We start from the raw sequence: 18176 nt of genomic DNA, 5'->3' as shown, positions 1-18176 counted from the left end.
TGTATATTTTTAAATGGTTAATTTTATGCTATGTGACTTTTACCTCAATTTAACAAAACAGAAAGCTGGCCAGGTGCGGTGGCTCATGCCTGTAATCCCAGCACTTTGGGAGGCCAAGGCGGGCAGATCACGAGGGCAGGAGATTGAGACCAGCCTGGCTAACACGGTGAAACCCCGTCTCTACTAAAAAAAAATACAAAAATTAGCCGGGCGAGGTGGCGGGCGCCTGTATTCCCAGCTACTCGGGAGGGTGAGGCAAGAGAATAGCGTGAACCTGGGAGGCGGAGCTTGCAGTGAGCCCAGATTGCGCCACCGCACTCCAGCCTGGGCGACAGAGCAAGACTCCCTCTCAAAAAAAACCCAAAAACCAAAAAACAAAACAAAAAAATCAGCTATGTATGTGCGAAATGCCAAAGATTTGAAAAGTAAACAGCAAACGTCACAATAACTGTGGGCCACAGAAGAAATCAAAGGAGAAAGTATTTTGAACTGAAGGGAATTAAAAAAACATCTATCAAAATGTTTAAGATGTTGCCAATGCAATACTGAGATAGAAATTTACAGCACTAAACACCTGTGGGAGAAACGGAAAAAGACTCACATCAGTCCCTTCAGCCGGCAACTTACAGAAGTATGAAGAGAGCAAACTCAGTTCCCACATAAGCAGAGGAATAAAAATTAAAGGTCAGAGGGGCAATCAATCAGTGAAACAGAAAACGGAAAAATGAAAGGGGAAAGTAATGAAACCAAAGCTAGTTCTTTGAAAAGATCGGTAAATTGAAAAACTTCTAGTCGGACGGATCAGAAAAAAAAAGGTGACATAAATTGCCAATATCAGAAATGAGAGACGCAGTTTCTCCGTGGATTCTACAGATATTGAAAGGATAATAAGGGGATCATATCACAAACAACTTTATGCTAATATATTTGCCAACTTAGATGAAATGGAAAAATTCCTTGAAAGCATGAACTACCCAAGCCCACTCAAAAAGAAAGCCTGAGTAGCTGTATCGATTTTAAATTTGTAAGTTGTAATTAAAAGCATTCTCACAAAGAAAATGTCAAGCCCAGATGGCTTTACTAGTGAATTCTGCCAAGTGTCTAAGAAAAAATAATACCAGTTCTACACAAATTGTTGTAGAAAATTGAGAAGCAGAGAATACGTCCCAACTTTTCTATGATGCAAATATTACCTTGATACCAAAACAAGATAAAGACATTAACAGCAACAACAACAACAAAAAGCTACTGACCAGCATTCCTTGTAAACAAAATGTGAGCAAATTAAATCCAATAGTGTTTAAAAAGGATAATACATCATAACCAAGCCAAGGTTACCCCAAGAATAGTTTAACATTCAAAAATTAATTTGCTTCACCATATATTTTCAAAACTAACAAATAAAACCATATGATCATCTTTGTGGATGCAGGAAAAGCGTTTGACAAAATTCAACACCCATTCCTGGTAAACACTCCTAGCAAACAATAGAGGAAAACTTCCTCAGTCTGATGAAGGACATCTATGAAAAAGCCAGAGCTAACGTCACAATCATGGGAGAAAGACTGATGCCCCTTGCGATAAGGACGAAGACGAGGAGGTGCCCTCTTCTCACCCGTGTTCCGTGTTGACGTGGGAGTTCCGGCCTATGCAGTCAGGCAGGAAAAAAGGAAATTAAAAGCATCCGGACTGGAAAGGAAGGAATGAAACTGTTTTTGTTCACAGATAACAAAATTATCTGTATACACAGTCATATACAATCCACCAAAAAATAAAGCTACTAATACTGAGTTTAGTAAGGTTGCAGGATATAAGAACAATATTCAGATATCAGTTGTATATTTCTACATGCTGGAAACACTCAGATATTAAACATTTTAAAATTTTATGACAGCATTTAAAAATGAAATTCGTCCCAAAAATGTGAAGACTTGTACTCTGAGAACTACAAAAGATAACTGAGAAAAAGCTGGGAATACCTAAGTAGATGAAGAAACATACCATGTTTGTGGATCAGAGGACTTAGTATTGTTAAGTTCTTGATTCGCCCTAAATCGTCTATACCCCTGATCAAGATCACTGCAGGCTTTTTTTGGAGAAAATGACAAAATGACTTTAAAACTCATGTGAGAATACAAAAGACCTAACATGGCCAACACAGCTTTGAAAAAGAAGAACGAAATTGGAGGGTCTGACGCCGCCTGATTTTAAGGCCTAGTACAGAGAGGTGCGGGAATCCAGACGGTGTGGCTCTCGTGTAAAAGTCGACATGCGGAACCAAGCGGAATCCAGGCAGGGACCCCACACGCACAGGAAGGTGATCTTCAGCAAAGACACAAAGGCGGCTCGCCAAAGAAAGGGTTATCCACCTCCAAAACAGCCCACTTTACTTCATGCCTCACACCATGTGTAAAAATGAACTCCAAATAGATTGTAGACCTAAATATAAGGGCTAAACCCATGAAGCTTCTAGAAGAACACATAGGAAAACAGATGTGTGACCTCAGGTTTGGCAAAAATTTCTTATTTAGGACACCTAAAGTATGAGCCATAAAGTAATAAATTGATAGCTTGGACCTCTCTTCAAAAGACAGTATGAAGAGAAGGAAAAGAAGCCAGGGACAGGGAGGAAACATTTACAAATCCTCTGTCTGATAAAGATATTGTGTCCAGAATGGATAAAGACTCTCAAAAGTTAACAACAACCCAATAAAACATGAGCAAAATATTTTAACTGACACTTCCCCCAAAGCAAATATGTGGACGGTGAATAAGCACATGCCAAGATACTATCATTAGCCAGCTAGGGACACGCAAATGGTAACCATCGTAAGAAACCACCACCCACCTATTAAAACAGCTACAATGTGAAAGACCAACCACAGCAGATGTCGGGAAGGGTGTGGAGAGACCTGGGCCCTGAGCGCCAGTGGCACAGCTGCTGCAGAAGGCAGTTCGGCTGTTTCCTAAAAATTACACACAGGCCTACCCAGGACCCAGCCTTTCCACTGCCGTGTGTTCACTTGCACGTGGGTGTTCGCAGCCGCTTTGTTCATAGTAGCCCCAGAACTGGAAATAGAATATTTGAATAGATAAGCAGAGTGTGGCCCATCCGCACGGTGCACTGCCCCGGCTGTGAGGGACGGAGCGCGCGCGGCCGCGCGGGGGGTCTCACGGTGACTTCGCCCGGGGAGATGAACCGGATAGAAAGGCTGCGCGCTGTGCGCTTCCGCGTAGGTGCCGTTCTGGAAAATGCCAATGAATGCAGGGTGCCAGCAGGCAGCTAGGTGACCGGGAGGGACACGGGGGGTGCAGAGAGATTTGGGGGTGAGGCTACTGCGTGATCTCGAAGGCGGTGATGGTTTCACGGGTGTATTCGTGATCCAAGTGTGTCCGTTTTTCCCTGTAGAGCTGTGCAGTTTATTTGAGTTTCTTATGTCAGTTATGCCTCGTCCAAGCCGTGGGGATGTAGAGTCAGGCCTACCAGAAGCTTCCGTGCTTCAGATGCACGCCTGGCCCCTCAGGTGCAGACCGTCAGCACGCCCCTGATGAGGAAGGTGGCGCGCCTCAAGCTCAGCCTCGTGGAAATGGCTCTGGACATGCTCCGGTTCATCTGGGAGGAGGCCCGCGGGCAGCAGAGTGGGCAGGGGTCCCTGGAGAAGCTGCTGGCAGACTATCTGCAGGACACCAGTGACTACACTTCCGTCGGGCTGGTAATTGCTGGGCTCGCAGATTCCCTGTGGAGGGAGCACCAGGCCACAGTGCAGCTGAGGGGGCCCCGTTCCAGGCAGAGGCGTCTCCATCAGTGCGCACCTGGCGGTGCCCATCGGCTGGGGCTGGGGGAATCTGAGCGCCCTCCCTGCGGGGACCGCTTGCAGCAGGGGGAGCTCCCGGGCCTTGCAGAAGAAGGGCGTCGTCTCACCATTTGAGGGGACTGAATTGGCTCATAAAATCCAGGTTCCATGGCGGCAGCGTGTCCTATATGACCCGCAGCTGCCCTTCCCGACTCATAAATTGACTTTGACTAATTAATTCATATTAACAATTAATTCACATGTGGATTAAAGAGCTCAATAGAAGTGGACTCCAGTTTGGTTGAATGGAGTCCAGTTGACGACATATTCAAAAAAGTTGAATATGTAGAATGTTTTGAGGGAAATGTACATTCTTCCATTTTACGTTTTCTTAGACGTCATGAAATACGACTCAAATTAATTTACATAAGTATAAGTGAACCAAAGACAGGCCTAAAATTGATTTGTCAGTGAGCACAGAATTAAGGTTATAGGAGCAGACATCTGTGACCCCACCCCAGAGCCCCGGAGACCCTCCCTGCGTGGGCAGCACCCTGCGGGGCGGGGGTGTTTCTCAGAGCTGCCCAGTGTCCCCACCCACAGAGGACACCAGGGGGCAGGCTCACTGGGTCCCCTGGGCAGGGTGGGCGACCACCCTTGGGGTGGCAGCTGTAACGTGTCTGTCTTTTCAAAGCAATGGTTCACGCTGAAGCGGACCCTGGCACACGGGGCACTGGCGCAGCTGGGGAGCCTGCAGCCGCTGAGTGTGGGCTGTGTGCAGATCCGCGCCCGGCTCCTGGGCCTGGCCGGGAGGGCCCTCCACCTGCTGGCCATGCAAGCCGACCCTGTGCGCCCTGCCTGCTACTGGGAGGAGGGCCCCTCGGTAGGTGCTCCTGCTTCTATCCCAAGTCACTCCGACACCTGTCACCCATGCCTAAAAGCACAAGCAAAGTGTTTAGGACTCCCCTGATGATAGCAGACGAATTGTGCATCCTCCGTGCAGAAGGGCGTGGCCCCAGGAAGAGAGAAAAATGTAGGAAGCAGGTGTGAGGGAAGAAATGGGGCTGGTGAAACACAGGCCTTCGGGAACAGACCTGGGAGGGAACCACAGCGTCTGTGGAGTAGGCAGGGACAGCAGGCAGGCAGGGAGGGTAGGCGGGCATGTGGGTCGACCCGCACCAGCATGGAGCCCACCCCAGCACACAGCCTGCCTCAATCCAGCCCTGCACTGGCGAGCGCGGAACAATGCAACTGGTGTTTCCCACAGCAGCAGCTCTGGCCGGGCCTGGAGCAGGGACCTGGGGAGCTCAGAAGCTGCAGGAGCAGCCTAGGGTGGGCCTGAGCACCGGGCACCGTGGCACCCATGCCAGAGCACAGCAGGGCCAGCCCTGGGCAGCCTTGGTTCCCCTCCATCCCCTCCCCGCTACAGCCCAGGGAGACTGCTGCCTCAGCGCCCAGGTGGCTCTGAGAAGGGCAGTTGGGACCTTCTTCACCCTCAGCCCAGGGCCCACCGTTCCCTAGAAGGCTGCAAGGCTGCCCGGCAGGGCTGAGTCAGCTGCAGGAGTGACCTGCTCCCTCACAACCCTGGTGACGGCCCCAGTAAGCCATGAAAGCCTCAGGTCACCTTCCTAAACACCTGCGCAGAGGCCAGTTCCTCCCCTGGAAGGCATCTGCCCCAGCGGAGAACCTGGGCTTGTCCCCACACACCAGCTCCTCAGGAAGACGCCCTCAGGGACCAGGGCAACCACGCTGTGTGTACCTGGCTCCACGCCCAGGGCCATTCCCCCACCAGGTGCCGTGCAGCCCTGGGTCAGCCCTGAGACGTTGTCTGTCCTGCGTCTTCAGGACCAAGCACAGGACTTGACGTACCTCAAGTGAATGGACGGAGTTGTGGCTCTCGGTGCAACCAGCCTCCATTGACCTGCTCGGGTAGCAGCTGGGCGTGGACCAGAAGCGAGGGTTGGCATGGCCGCCTGGGCGCTGGCGTCCTCATCCGTGAACGCTGCTGATGGCTCGGGTAGCAGCTGGGCGTGGACCGGCAGTGAGGGTTGGCATGGCCGCCTGGGCGCTGGCGTCCTCATCCGTGAACGCTGCTGATGGCACCCCAGCGAGGAGGGGCCAGGGCAGAGCAGACGTCAAGTCCCGTGTGGAGCACACAGGGTCTTCCGCGGCCCCCGCCCCACACAGGCCAGGCCCGGACGTGCCTGTCTTTTGCTGTCCTTAGATGTGATTTATGTTGTTGTCCAGCTTCTTGAAATCAAAGCTTAAATCAAGGTTTTTCTGGCTTTTTTCTTGTATTCAAGGCTGTAGTTTTCCTCTAACCCCCATTTTAGTCTCCCAGATTTTGATACGTAGGATTGACACGGACTAGGGTTGCTGGTCACATTGTCTAAGGTGTTGTCTGAGCTCGTTGTTCATTGTCTCACAACCCAGAAAATTAAGGGGCGTGGACACAGGGAGGTTGCAGCGAAAGTTTAGTAAGTGAAAGGAGAAAGCTCTCTGCGGCGGAGGGGGGCCCCGTGGGTTGCCGTTTTCACAGTTGAATCCCAACGCTTTGATAAGAAAGTGCGCTTGTCTCTTTTGCTGTTCTTGTGGCTTTGTGGCTTCCTTATCTGTGCCGCTGCGGGCGTGTCTTCAGGGAGCACAAAGCGCAGCCTCTCTTGTTTGTGCAGCTGTGGGTGCGTTGGATAAGCCCCCACCCCTCCCACAACCCACGCAGGCTCCCTCGGAGCCCACCGTGTTCATGTCTGGAAAGGGGAGGAAACATTTCCCGGAGCCGGCTGATGATCTGGAGAATGAGGGCTTGCTGGCCCTCCCGCTCACCGGTGCGCTGCAGTTTGGTTTTGCCCGGTAGCTCTCTCTGCTGTGGCGGTGACATTTCAGGCTGTTTCTCCAAGGCCAGCCTTGGCTGTCGGCCTCACTGACTTTTCCTTTTCTCCTCCCTCAGTATTTTCATTCTCTAAGTCCATTTTATAAATTCCATTGCAATTTCTTCTTTGATTGACTTGATGATTGTATCTGGTTTAATTTCAAGGTGACTGTGTTTCTCACGGGTCTATTTCCGTGACTGACTTCCACTTGAATGTTGTTGTGGTTGAAAACACACCCTGAGTGGTCTCGGTCTGGGGGACTCTGCAGTGGCTGCACGTGGCCCAGCCCTGCTCGGTTTTGGTAAATGTCCTGCACGTGCCTGAACGGCGTGTTCTGATGTGAAAGGGGCCAGGCCGTGTGCAGGTCAGGTGGTCACGGCTGCACTGCCTCTGGCGTGCTCACTGGTTTTCACCTGCATTCAAGCAGCCTACTAGAACCGAGGGCTTCTCCATCACTCCATTTCTATCAATGTTTTCTTTGTTTTGACGCCTAATCAATGGGTACATATACAGATTTGGCACTGCCACACCTCGTGACCTGAAAACCCAGGGGGCTCCCTCTCAACCCAGGTTCTTCAGGGGCTGCCTGGGCTTCCTATGCCCAGGTTGGGGCTTGTGTCCTGGCCAGACCAGGGGCCCCTGAGGGCCGGTGGATGCCTCGGCCTCGGTGCCGGCTGGTTCCAGGAAAGGTGTTTCCAAAGGACAGGAACGGGAGCCCCCGAGAATGTGTTGGATTCCAGGCCCATGTGACTCAGGCCGGCTTCCTTGGGGGGGCTGCGTTCTCACCCTGGCTGCAACGTCCCCTCGCCCAGGCTCGTGGTTCAGGGCCACCCTGCATCAACTCAGGGGTGGAGGGTTAGGGACAGTGAGAGGCCACGCTGCAGCCTGCAGTGCCCCCCACCCAGGGACCCTACTGAGGAGCCCGACCAGCCCAGCCTCCCTGGGTGGGCCCTCCCCACGTTGACCAAGCAGGAACCCAGAAGTGCCAGCCAATCTGCTGTGTGTCTCACAGGTGGGCGCCAAGCTGAGCGGCCTCAAGTCTCTGGAGCTGGAGGTAGAGGAAGAGGGTGCCACAAAGTCCAGCAGGGACCCGTCAGCCTCCAGGGCAGCCCCAGAGGAGCACAGCAGGAGAGGCGAGGACCTGAAGGTGCGGCTGCCTCTCCCAAGCCTTGTGTGGCCTTTGCCCAGAGCCCGGCCTGAGCCCGAGCCTTGTGCCCCACAGAGGAGGATGGTTCTGGCCCAGCAGTACCTGGCTCAGGCATCAGAGGTGCTGCTGCAGTGCCTACAGGTGGCCCTTGGCAGTGGCCTCCTGGATGTCGCAGCAGCCGCCAGCCTGGAGATGGTGGAATGCGTTGGCACCCTGGACCCTGCAACTACCTGCCAGTTCCTGGCTCTGTCTCAGGTGTGTCTTTGCCCCACGCACCTCCAGCCAGGCCTTCACAGAGGAGGGAGGACCCTGGGCTTCAGCTGGGGCCCTCGCCTTGGGGGAACTCCGTTAGAGAAGCAGGCCGCAGGCCGGGGTCCTCAAGCAGTGGGAGCCTGCCGACCACGTAAACTTGTGGCTCAGAGAGAACACGCATTCGTGTGCTTATCCCCGAACCCCTGCATCAGGCAGACATGGAGACCCGGCAGTCACAGGCCAGCAGGGCCCTGTCCGTGCAGACCTCACAGAGGTCCCACAGAGGGAACAAGCGTGGCCTCACGCAACTCTCCAGGTGCCAGGAGGAGCCAGCATCCCAGGGGAGCCCATTCCTGCTCCCAGGCTGCAGCCACTGCACGCCCTCCGCAGGGTGCAAGGCCTCCTCGTCCAGGCCTTGGGCCCCTGGCATACCTCCTCTGCTCCCTTTCAGAGCTGCTCAGCCTCAGAGACAATGAGGGATGTCCTGCTTGCAGCCACAGCCAACACCAGCAGCTCACAGCTGGCAGCCCTGCTGCAGCTACAGCACCAGCTCCGGTGCCAAGATAGGACCACCACCAGCCTGGGTGCCAGTGTGGAGCAGAGGCTGGCTGCCGTGTCCAAGGTAAACAGGCAGGGATGCCGCTGAACCTGCCCCCGGCTCTGGAGCTCTGTGGACAGACGCCACAGCCGCACAGTCCCATGCCTGAGCGAGGGTAGCCTTGCTTACCCTCCAGCTCGTGAGCCATCCCTCCCTGTGCCCCCAACCATGTGCGCCTGGGTCGCCCGGCCTCTCCAAGCCTCAGTGTCCTCCTGGCCCTTGGGGTAGTAACGGCCCACCTGGTGGGTGCGGTGAGGTTGGCGAGGTCACAACGACAAACGCTCAGCCAGGCCTGCAGCCAAGAGCTGACCAGCAGATGGGCCAGCAGTGCCCCGAGGGCCTCATGTGGATCGGAGCTGCATGTTCCCTGCCTCTGTTTAAGGAAATATTTTACACCTTGGTCAGGTCTGAGGGTTTAATCTTGAGAAACATTTTTGTAGAGCGGGATAGCTAATGGCACCTTTTATTTGGATTAGCAGGTCCGAATGGCAGTGTTTAAAGAAAAAAGACTTGACGACATTTCTTGAATTGTGGGAAACAGACAAGTGTGGCCTGATGGGGCCCCTCCCTCCTTCGGCTGCGTGGCTGCTTCCCTGGTCCTCTCGCTGGGGTGGACCTGACCAAATATCCCCTTGTCCAGGGCTGTTTGGCAGACAGTGCTTTGCTGGTGAGGGTGGGATGGGGGCAGCATCCGCCACTGGGTGGCAGGAGCACCCCTGCCATTGTGACATCCAGAGATGTCTGCAGACATCGCCAGTGGGAACAACATGGCCCCGGGTGAGAACCAGTGACTCAACCCAGAGGTTGAAACCTGGAAAGCTGTCGTCCTTCTGAAGCTGAGAGGATGGAGGGCGGAGGTAAGAGGCCTGCAGGCCCAGCCCAGGCCCGAGGACAGGAGAAGGTGGCACAGGCTGGCCCTGCGTCTGGAGGAAGATGCTGATGCACATGGCCCTACCGGAGCTGAGCTAGGTCCAGGAGGGTGTGCATGGCAAGCAGGAATGAAAATGGGCTAAGCCGGGCGTTGGGAGCACCTGTGGTCTAAGCTGGGCATGCGGGGGGGTGCCTGTGGTCCAAGCGGGGCATGTGGGTGGCACTTGTGGTCTAAGCTGGGTGCAGGGGTGCATGCCTGTGGTCTAAACTGGGCATGGGGGCACGCACCTATAGTCCCAGCTACTCAGGAGGCTGAGGCGGGAGAATCACTTGAGCCCAGGAGTTTGAGGCTGCAGTGAACCATGATAGTGCCTGTGAATAGCCACTGACGCCCAGTCTGACCAACATAGTGAGATCCCATCTCAAAAAAAATGGGCTGCCCCAGGCAGCACTTACTGGACAGGTGAGGAGTGAGCAGCCAGGCTGGCACCAGAGCACCTGCTGTGGGTAAGTTTGGCATGGGAGTCATGGCTCTCCCTCCCCTATGGCTGCAGACCAGGCAGAGCTCACCCCATAGGAGCTTTGGGGACCAAGGACACCAGTGTGTCTGCAGGACTGAGTGCAGGGCCAGGAGCTGGCCTGGGGCTTGGCATGTGGAAGCCATCAGTCACCACGATGGGGGTCACCACCCCTCAGGCCCTGCTGTTTCAGGAATTCTCACGGAAAAGCTGCACCGACTCTCAGCCAGGCACAGACTCATTGCAGTCCGGCTGGGGAATGTCATAGGCCACAGCAGGCCCACTGGAGCATCCTCGGGAAAGGCCAGTGAATGGTGGAGCCTCATATTTTTAAAGTTATCAGCCATGGAAGCAATGAGAACTTGCTAAACTAAAATTTTTGCACTAAGAGCATCTGCTGCAGTGAGTCAACCCCCACTCTCCATCCCGGGGGCCACTGGGCAATTCGGAAATTGGCTGGGACTGGTGTCAACAGAAGCTCTGCGAGGAGGAGAAGGAGCAAGCCTGGAGCCAGGAGGGGAGAGTCATTGCGCTGCAGCTGGGAGCAGCCCCACGGCACCCTGGGAACGCCCACCAGGTCCTGGGCCTTAGGGTTGTTCCCCTGGAAGCTTCTGGAAGGCAGTGAAATCAGCTGTGGTCTCGTGATGCCTGGAGAGGATGCAGCCTCCAGGACATCGTGTCCCCCGCAGCATCCCATATGTGCCCTCCTAAATGAAGGGCTCAATTTGGGGGTTTCGGGGAAAAGTGAACGCAGCCCAAGGTTGAATCTGTGACTGAGAAACGGAGTGAAGAAAAGACCCCATCTGAGGGGAAACTGGAAAAGACAACGCAAGGGTGCTGTGATCTGAACGTGTGTCCCCCTTGAACCTTGTGCTGAAACAATGCCCACGGTGGCAGTGTTGAGAGGCAGGGCCTGTGTGAGGTAACTGGGTCATGAGGGTTCATGAATGGATCGACCCGTGTGTTGACTAATAAGTTAATGGATTATGGTTATCACGGGAGTGGGCTGATGTCTTCACGAGAAGAGGAAAAGACCTGGGCTAACACGGCCCCTCACTGTGTGGCATCCTGGGCCACCTGGGGACTCTGCAGAGACCCCACCTGCAAGAAGGTCCTCACCAGATGCGGCCCTTTGACCTTGGACTTCTCAGCCTCCAGAATTGTAAGAAATGTCTCCTTTTCTTTATAAATTATTCCGTTTCAGATACTCTGTTATAAACAACTGGAATTGGACTAAGAAAATTGGTACCAGGAGTGGGGTGGTTGATAATAATGAATACTTGAACATATGGAAGCAGCTTTGGAACTGAGTAATAAGCAGAGGCTGAAAGCATTTGGAGGAGAAGGCTTTTTAAAACCCAGTATGTCTGTAAATGGATCATTGAGGGTGATTCCGGTGAGGGCCTGCCTGGAAGATAAGATGACAGGGGAAAGTTGGGAACTCTTCAGAGATCCGTTAAGTGGCCGTGACCAGGACGCTGATAGAAACATGGACCGGAAAGGCCATTCTCATGAGATTTCAGATGGAACTTTGGAGCAAGGTATTAAAACCTAGAATAAAGGCCAGCCTCGTCATAAATTAGCAAAGGCCTTGGCTGAACTGTCCATGTGGAACAGCTTTGTCAAAGGCTGAACTTGAGAGTGGTGAACAAGGGTATCTGGTAGAATAAATATCCAAGCAGCAAAGAATTAGGCTGCTGCGTGGCTACTTCCAGCCACTACCCTGAGCTGCAAAAGGGAAAAAATAGCTCGGAGATGGAATTTATCATCAAAAGAAAAGCGAGTGGAAGGATCTGGAAGCTCTTAGCCTGGCCACGTAAAGAGTGAAAGGTGTGCCCAGGAGAGGAGCCAAGGCTCTAGACCGTTAACCAAAAGTCAGTACAGAGAGAAGGGGCTGGGTGCTGTTCTTCAAGGCTGCCTCCCGCTGCAAGCCTGGAGGCCATGGAGGGCAGAACTGTTCCGGTGGATGGGCCAGAGGTGCCCTCCACTGGCTCCCTGCCCAGGGCCTGCTGAAGACTGTGCTCCCTAAATTCCAGTGCAGCTCCAGCGCAGATAGACCCACAACTCAAGATGTGGCCATAGCATTGGCCACGGCCACGTGGCACTGATTCCGCAAGCTTGCAGAGAGCAAGATGGAGACTTGGCAGCCTCCATCCAGATTTCAAAGGATGCCATTGAAAGTCTGGGGGCCCGGGCAGAGACTCGTCCCAGGGATGGAGCCATCACAGACAGCCCCACCAGAACAAAGCCTAGTGCAGCCACGGGAACAGGACCCCACCAGGACCCCAGAGCTGTGAAGTCACTGGCAGCTCGGGAAACTTCAGGCACCAGACTCCAACCTGAAAGAGCAGCCATGTGGGCTGCACCCAGCAAAGCCGTCGGGGGGGCCCAACCCCCAGCCCGTGTGTCCAGAGGTAGCAGGTGCTGTTGGAAGAGCCCATTCCCTGAATTTAGGGTCATGTCAGCCCTGTAGGGTCAGGGCTTGCTTGGAGCCTCCACTCCTCTCTTTTTGCCTATTCCCCTGTTTTCAAGTGGGAACATCTCAGCTGGTTGCACTGCTGTATGTCGGAAGTAGAGAACTTGTTTTGATTTCACAGGCTCGTAGATAAGACTCTGACTTTTGAGTTGCTGCTGGAACAAGTTAAGACTTTGGGAGCATGGGGTTTGTAGGAATGTATTTGTACATGATAAGGACATGAGTCTTGGGGGCAGAATGCTAAGGTTTGAATGTTCCCTCCAAAACTCATGAATGGGTCAATCTAATTAATGATTTTAGATTCAGGGGTTATCCTGGGAGCGGGACTGGTGGCTTTATAAGAAGAAGAGGAGAGACCTGAGCTGGCACACTCAGCCCCTCGCCATGGGATGCCCCGTACCGCCCCGGACTCTGTGGCATCCCCACCTGCGAGAAGGCCCTCACCAGACGTGGCTAAAAGCGACCAGTGCTGGGCCGCACACAGCCACAGCAGAGATCCCCAGTACCGAGGTCACTCAGAGTGTGTTTTCCAACCACGGTGACGTAAAGTGGGAAATCAGTAACAAAAATGGACCTGTGAGAAACACAGGCGCCTTGAAATTAAACAGTTACTTACGATGATCAAATTAATCAAAGAAGAAGTCACAGCGGAATTCAGAAAACACTTTAAACTGACTTAAGAGAATGGAAATACTACAAATAAAAATTTACGCGACTTAGCTCAAATGGGTTACAGGAAAAATACAGCCTTGAATACAAGAAGAAAGCCAGAAAAAAACCTTAATTTAAGCTTTGATTTCAAGAAGCTGGACAACAATAAATTACATCTAAGAAAAATGAAAGAGGACAAATCAATACAGCATCAGAAACAGCGAAGTCAAAACCAGCAAAGGAAATCCAAGGCACAAGTTGGCTCCAACGAGAAGACAATGAAATGGAGAAATCCCTGCTCAAGAAAAAAAGGGAAAAGGCGAGTTTCCAATGTGAGTAAGAAAAAGACCCATCACTGAGATGATGCAGGTGTTGAGAGTTCACACAGAATGTTCTTTACAGCCTTACTCCAATACAGACGACAGTGGACCCAAACGGACCAGCTCCTCAAAACAGCACAGCTCACCAAAGCCGACAGAAGCGTAGAAAATCCAAATGATTCAATGTCTGTTAAAGAAATCAAATCTTTTATTTAAAATGTTGCTACAAAGAAAACCCAGACCCCACTGGCTTCACCAGTAAATTCTTCCAAAAACTGAAAGAAGAAATAACCACTTTGAAAACTCATAGAAATAAAGCAAAAAACTTCCTCTTTTACTAAGAGGCCAGACGAACATTGACACTGGAAACTTAGCAGGGACATTACAAGAAGGGAAAAGCTCTCTCATCACTATTACACAAAAATCCTAACAAAATACAGCAAATAAAAAACTCATCAATATTACACAAAAATCCTAACAAAATACAGCAAATAGAAAACTCTCATCACTATTACACAAAAATCCTAACAAAATACAGCAAATAAAATCCAGCAGTCATAAAGGGCGCACGTCGGTGCCAAGTGGTTGTGTTCCATGTGGTTCAATATCATTGAGCAGAAGGAAACAGAAGGAAAAGGAGACAAATCGTAAGATCGCCTTGACAGGTGCAAAAAAGGTATCTTTCATAATCCAACATCCACTCATGATTTTTAAAATTAAGACAGAAGCAAATGTCCCTAATCTAATAAAGAATATCGCTACAGCCCTAGTATGCATCATGTTTAATGGTACAACATTGAAAAGTTTTCTGCAAGAGTGGAAACGTGCGCCTGATCAGCGCTTGTATTGAATGTAGTACAATATGACCAGAAAAAGAAAGAAAATGCAGAAAGACTGAAAAGAAAATACAGAACCAAGAGACTGAAGAACTCAGGTGCTGTTCCTGAGTGTGGGTCGAGAGGCTCCGCGCTGTGAAGCCACCAGTTCTCTGTGGCCAAGGGTTCTCGGAGCCTCTTCCTCCTCCTGGTGAGGTCTTAGCCTAGTTCCCCTGAGCTATTAGCAATGTAGTTTTCCACAGAGATGGCCTGGCAGGTGGCCCAGGGCTGTGTCTCTTGTGGGGACCTGGGGCTGCGCCACTGCCCTGTGGCTACGGGAGACACAGGGTAGGAGCCGTACAGGGGAAAAATGACAAATCAGACTGCGGGCTAAAATTCAGAAGTTCTGTTCATCAAAAATGCCCTGCTGAAAGTCGAGGGGCAGCCAGAGAATGAGAAGACCTTGACACTAGGTTGCCTGACACACGTGCGTCCCGTGTGGGGGAGGGTGTGGGTCCCTTTTAAATAAGAAAAGGAGACACTGATAGAAGATGGCATGAGGTTGAACTCTCACAAAAGTAGGATTCGTGTGGCCAATAAATGATTTTAATGGTGCGCAAGTTCATTAGTCAGGGAAATGCAAAACTGAAGCCGGACGCAGATAACCAGACACCAACCAGAAAGGCTCCCATGGACAAGGAGGACATGGCCAGTGGAGATGAGACGGGGATGGGGGCAGCTGAGGCTCCCTGGGCCTCATGTCCGCCCCTTGGCGCAGCAGTCCCTGGGCGCAGCAGCCCCTGGGCAGAGTTCTGGCGGAATCGCTGTAGCTGACGCTGTGCGTCCACACCTGACTCCGCGCCTGGTAGAAATGTTTCGCTGGGGTCCCCCGAGGGCAGCATCGCTCATGACCCCCAACGACAGGAAGCCACCCAGATGCCCTCGGCCACAGAAGCGATGAAGAAGCTGTGAAGAAGCTGTGGCGCGTTCCCAGCTGCGGTGTCTGCAGCGAGGAGGGTCAGCCCCACGCTCCACCTGGGTGAAGCCCACAGCGCAAGCCAGAGGCCGGGCAGAAAAGCCCGCCTGAGCTGTTAGAATCTGTTGTGGTTCCTTGCGGGGCAGAGGGCCACTGGCCAGCAATGTCCTGTCTCTTTGCCTGGCCACACGGTGTGCCCACTGCAAAAGTCCATCAAGCTTTTCACGCATGGGCTTTTACACCACTTTCTGTCTATTCTACTTTGATAATAAGTTTTATAAACACTGCTTTGTTTGTGCAAACTTGAAGCTATGACTCAGAACCACAAGCCTCACAGCTCGACAGAGGGAGGGCTGCCCTTGCGGAGAGGCCAGGCCTCCAGGAGCCCTCTGGCTGGCCCTCAGGGGCTGTGGTGGCCGCCTGCTGCTGGTGGTGAGGAGCCTGAACTGCGTGCCAGGTCTGGTATTAGACAGACTCATAGTCCACAGGAGGGGATGGGCTAGAGACGCCACCTGTACCACCTGACCACAGCCGACTGGCATCCCTGGGGCCTAAGGCCAGGAAGAGAGGGCCTTCCCCAGGGGTGCGTGGGGGCACAGCTCTGAGTCTGCACTGTGTACGTGTGTGTGTCCGTGCCTGTCTGCGTGTGTCCGTGTACACTTGCATCTATGTGTGTCCGTACATGTCTGTGTGTCTAGGTACGTGTCCACTTGCGTCTGTGTGTGTCCATGCCTGTCTGTGTGAGTGTGCGTCTGTGCACGCGTGTGTCTGCATTGCATCCATGTGTCTGTACATGTATGTCTCCATGTGTGGTGTGGAGGACACAGGAGGAAAGATGGAAGGAAAGGCACCACTCACGGAGGCGGCGCTGGAGAATTTTCCATTTGTTATTTTGGGTTTGGTGAACATGCACTTCGCGTCATGCAAATCAGGTTTCTAAACATTAACAACCGGAGAGAAATGACATTTTGGGGCCGCCGGTGACTCTTGCGTGCCTCTGCTGCCCCCTGGTGCCATCCCTGAGTCACTCCCAGCAGGCCCCCCAGAACCCCAAAGGCTCCAGCACGGGGCAGGAAAGGCACAAAGCCCCCGCCCTGGCTCTGCCGCGAGGTCTCCTGGAAATGAGGGGACAGCACAGCGACGTCCCTGAGTCCTAAATGCGTCCCCTGATATAGCTGTTTTTCACCACACAGGCTTGGCAAAATCTCTGCGTCACTGAACAGCATTTTAACCTCTTGAATGAGATGCCTCCTACCTTTCGGGTCCTCTTTCTGCACCTCTCACAGGACAGGTAAAGAGGCTCATTCCTGTTGAGGTCGCCCCCAGCCCACTGAGAGGCCTCAGGGAGGCACAGACCCAGCGGTGGGCTGCCCACACCTCAGCCCCACCCCAGGGAGGCCTGGGACTCGGGAAACGCCGAGCCAGTCCTGAGAGGTGCCAGACAGACACTGGCTACCAATGACACAGGGTGGGGGCGGTCCAGGGGCGCAGCACACCCCCTCCTGTGACCTGTCTCTCATACAAGGCCTTTGTGTCTGGTCTGGGCGTCCTGACCTGAAGGTCACTGTGACAGCGGAGTGGAGAGCAGGATGGCTGCCCTCTCCTGTTCCCACTGGCCTGCAGCCAGCCAGTGGTGCCTCTGGCAGTGACCGCAGAAGTCAGTGGCTGTGACAAGTCACCCAGTGCATGACCCAGCCTGTTCTCAGTCCAGGTCCTGACTGGCCATGCACACCCAGCTGTGCCCCTGGAGGCGCACACGGGGAGGGCCCTGCTGGGGGTGCATGGTCTGCAGAGTGGGCCTCACTGGGCTCCCCTGAGGTCACCGGAGCTGGGCTGTGAGGTGTGTTTCCATCCTGGCGTGCCTGCGACCCTGGCCCGCGTCCTGCCACAGGTCCTGTCTATACGGTGCTGCCTATGAGAAACCCAAGTTCATTACTGCAGCCAAAGGAAAGGTGCAGCCGGTGGGAGGTGAGCAGGGCTGCGTGGTGGGGAGTGGGGAGGAGGAGCGGGAGGGAGCAGGGCACAGGGAGCAGGGGCGAGAGTGGGGAGGGGAACAGGGGTGGGAGGGGGGAGCAAAAGAGGGGGGAGAGGAGCAGAAGCAGGAGGGGGAGGGGGAGGGGAGCGGAGGTGGGAGCAGGGGCAAGAGGTGGCAGGGAGCAGGGGTGGGAGGGGGAGGGGAGCAGGGGAGGGGAGTGGGACAGGAGGGGAATGGAGGGGGAGGGGAATGGTGGGGGAGGGGAGGTGGGCAGGAGGGACGCAGAGCGGGGGGGAGGGGAGCGAGGGGAGGGGAGCATGGGGGCGGGATGGGAGCAGGGGTGGGAGCAGGGGCGGGAGCAGCGCTGATGCCCACTACGCCTTAGAGCTCCCTGCACAAGGGCCCTTTCCTTTCAGAAACTGAAGGCCCACCAGGGAGCCCCTGGGGTCCTGGAGGCGTGGCCTCTCCCCGCCCTCCACCCACAGGGATGGAGGGGTCTGTAGAGCCTGTGACATTCTGGAAACAGATGTAGACGGGGCGTGTGCTTCCCTGGGGCCCGGAGGCCCATCCGCTGGCTGCACAATGATGTGGCAGTAACCCTCCACGGCGTGCGGCCAGGGGACCCCACATGGCGGAAGGGACTTCCATCCATGCAGCCTTTCTTGCGAGACAGCAGCCCTTTTCCCATTGCTCACCACGCACCATCCAGCTGCCGTCCTCAGGCCTGGGCAGCGACAGAGGGTGTGTCCACGTTCCTGCAGGCTTCTGCAAGGTGATGCGTCTGGCCATGAGTCCCACCGCCTTCTCCCACCTGCTGGCCTGCGCCCAGCAGTTCCGGAAGCAGACCCAGGCCCAGGTGTACAATGAGGACATGGCCCTGAACGCAGGCTCGGTGAGGCCCTCCAGACTCCAAG

General features: G+C 53.8%; 1 protein-coding gene across 1 annotated transcript in view; it reads left to right on the top strand.

Annotated features, from left to right (window-relative positions):
* CFAP46 (cilia and flagella associated protein 46) overlaps positions 1-18176 on the top strand; it is a 118538-nt gene that overhangs the window by 84583 nt on the left and 15779 nt on the right. Inside the window, 8 exon segments of the mRNA XM_010382769.2 lie at positions 3525-3713; positions 4489-4677; positions 7677-7811; positions 7887-8066; positions 8515-8685; positions 16481-16578; positions 17179-17255; positions 18024-18154. Of these exon segments, the coding sequence (XP_010381071.2) occupies positions 3525-3713; positions 4489-4677; positions 7677-7811; positions 7887-8066; positions 8515-8685; positions 16481-16578; positions 17179-17255; positions 18024-18154 (1170 nt within the window).

The sequence above is a fragment of the Rhinopithecus roxellana genome, chromosome 11, assembly GCF_007565055.1.
Source record: "Rhinopithecus roxellana isolate Shanxi Qingling chromosome 11, ASM756505v1, whole genome shotgun sequence".
Classification (NCBI taxonomy): Eukaryota; Metazoa; Chordata; class Mammalia; order Primates; family Cercopithecidae; genus Rhinopithecus; species Rhinopithecus roxellana.
Note: the sequence above shows the minus strand (reverse complement) of the source record. Positions and strands in the feature narration are given on the sequence as shown.